At 50.2% G+C, this 1,080-nt stretch overlaps 1 protein-coding gene across 1 annotated transcript in view; it reads left to right on the top strand.

Moving 5' to 3' along the window:
• hmga2 (high mobility group AT-hook 2) overlaps positions 1–1,022 on the top strand; it is a 38,060-nt gene extending 37,038 nt beyond the window's left edge. The window contains exon 5 of the mRNA XM_008315997.3: positions 509–1,022. Coding sequence (XP_008314219.1) covers positions 509–577 — 69 coding nt within the window. The 3' untranslated portion in view covers positions 578–1,022. The remainder of the gene's footprint in view (positions 1–508) is intronic.
• The last annotated feature ends 58 nt before the right edge of the window (positions 1,023–1,080 follow it).

Below are 1,080 nucleotides of genomic sequence, written 5' to 3'. Positions count from 1 at the left end.
AGCGCGGTTGCCTCCAGCCACGGTTGCCTCAACACCGACCCCCCGCGCTCCCCCCACGCCTCTGCTCCGGTTTGCCCTCGTCACACATGGAAGCGTTTAGCAGCTCATTCAAGGCTGCAGTGTGTGAGCGCTAACGAACGGAGCGGGAGCCGCAGTCGGACTCCGTCAGACTCTGGCTGCTGATTGGCCGAGCCGCCAGAGTCTGGGACGGGAAGTTAGTTATAAATCGTATCAGTTAGCCTCACGTCGTAAAACCAAACCATGTGGAAAATGAAAATCCATTTCATTAGGACAGGGAGGAAGATGAAGGGGGGAGAGGTGTGAAGAGGTGTCACCCCTTCCTCACCCTCAGGTACCAGGGCCGTGGGTTGGCAAGAATCTGAAGATACGTATCACGATACAGCAGTGAAGACGCGATATACTGCGATATACTGCGATATACTGCGATACTACAGGCAGGAGTATTTAAACTTCAGACCTGAGGGTGTCTCTCTGTTGTCTTTCACAGGTAGAAGAAGAAGAGGAAGAAGAGGAGGAGGAGGAGGAGGAGGGGGGAGAGTCCCCGCAGAGGGACTGAGCGACCACGTCATCAAACCTCTACCTCATTCAGCTGTCAGGTCTTTCAGTGGGGAAAGACGGCCTTGACCACTTATTTGTGTCTTTTCCCAACGTGTCCACTTCCTCCCTGAGTCCAAGCTCCGCCTCCTCCAGACTGATGTGTCACTGAACAGGCAAAACTACACTAATCCACCTCGGACACGTGTGTGTGTGTGTGTGTGTGTGTGTGTGTGCTGGACGGCGACGTGGAGACGAAGGTCCAGTGTGTCATCGTCGTCGTCATCGAGAAATGAACTAGTGATCTAGAAACACATACACACATATATACAGTGTTTCCCAACCTTTTCTGAGCCACGACACAAATGTTCTCATCAGAAAATTCCCATGGTGCACCAGCAAAAAAAAAAAATCAATCTCCCAAAGAGTGTTTTCATTGAAATATGTCGATCTTTTACATTTAATTTACTCACAATACTCAATAATCTTAGTGTGAAACCTGGGCCTGTTTAGTTGAACACAACG

Source organism: Cynoglossus semilaevis, chromosome 8, assembly GCF_000523025.1.
Source record: "Cynoglossus semilaevis isolate Cse_v1.0 chromosome 8, Cse_v1.0, whole genome shotgun sequence".
Taxonomy (NCBI): Eukaryota; Metazoa; Chordata; class Actinopteri; order Pleuronectiformes; family Cynoglossidae; genus Cynoglossus; species Cynoglossus semilaevis.
Note: the sequence above shows the minus strand (reverse complement) of the source record. Positions and strands in the feature narration are given on the sequence as shown.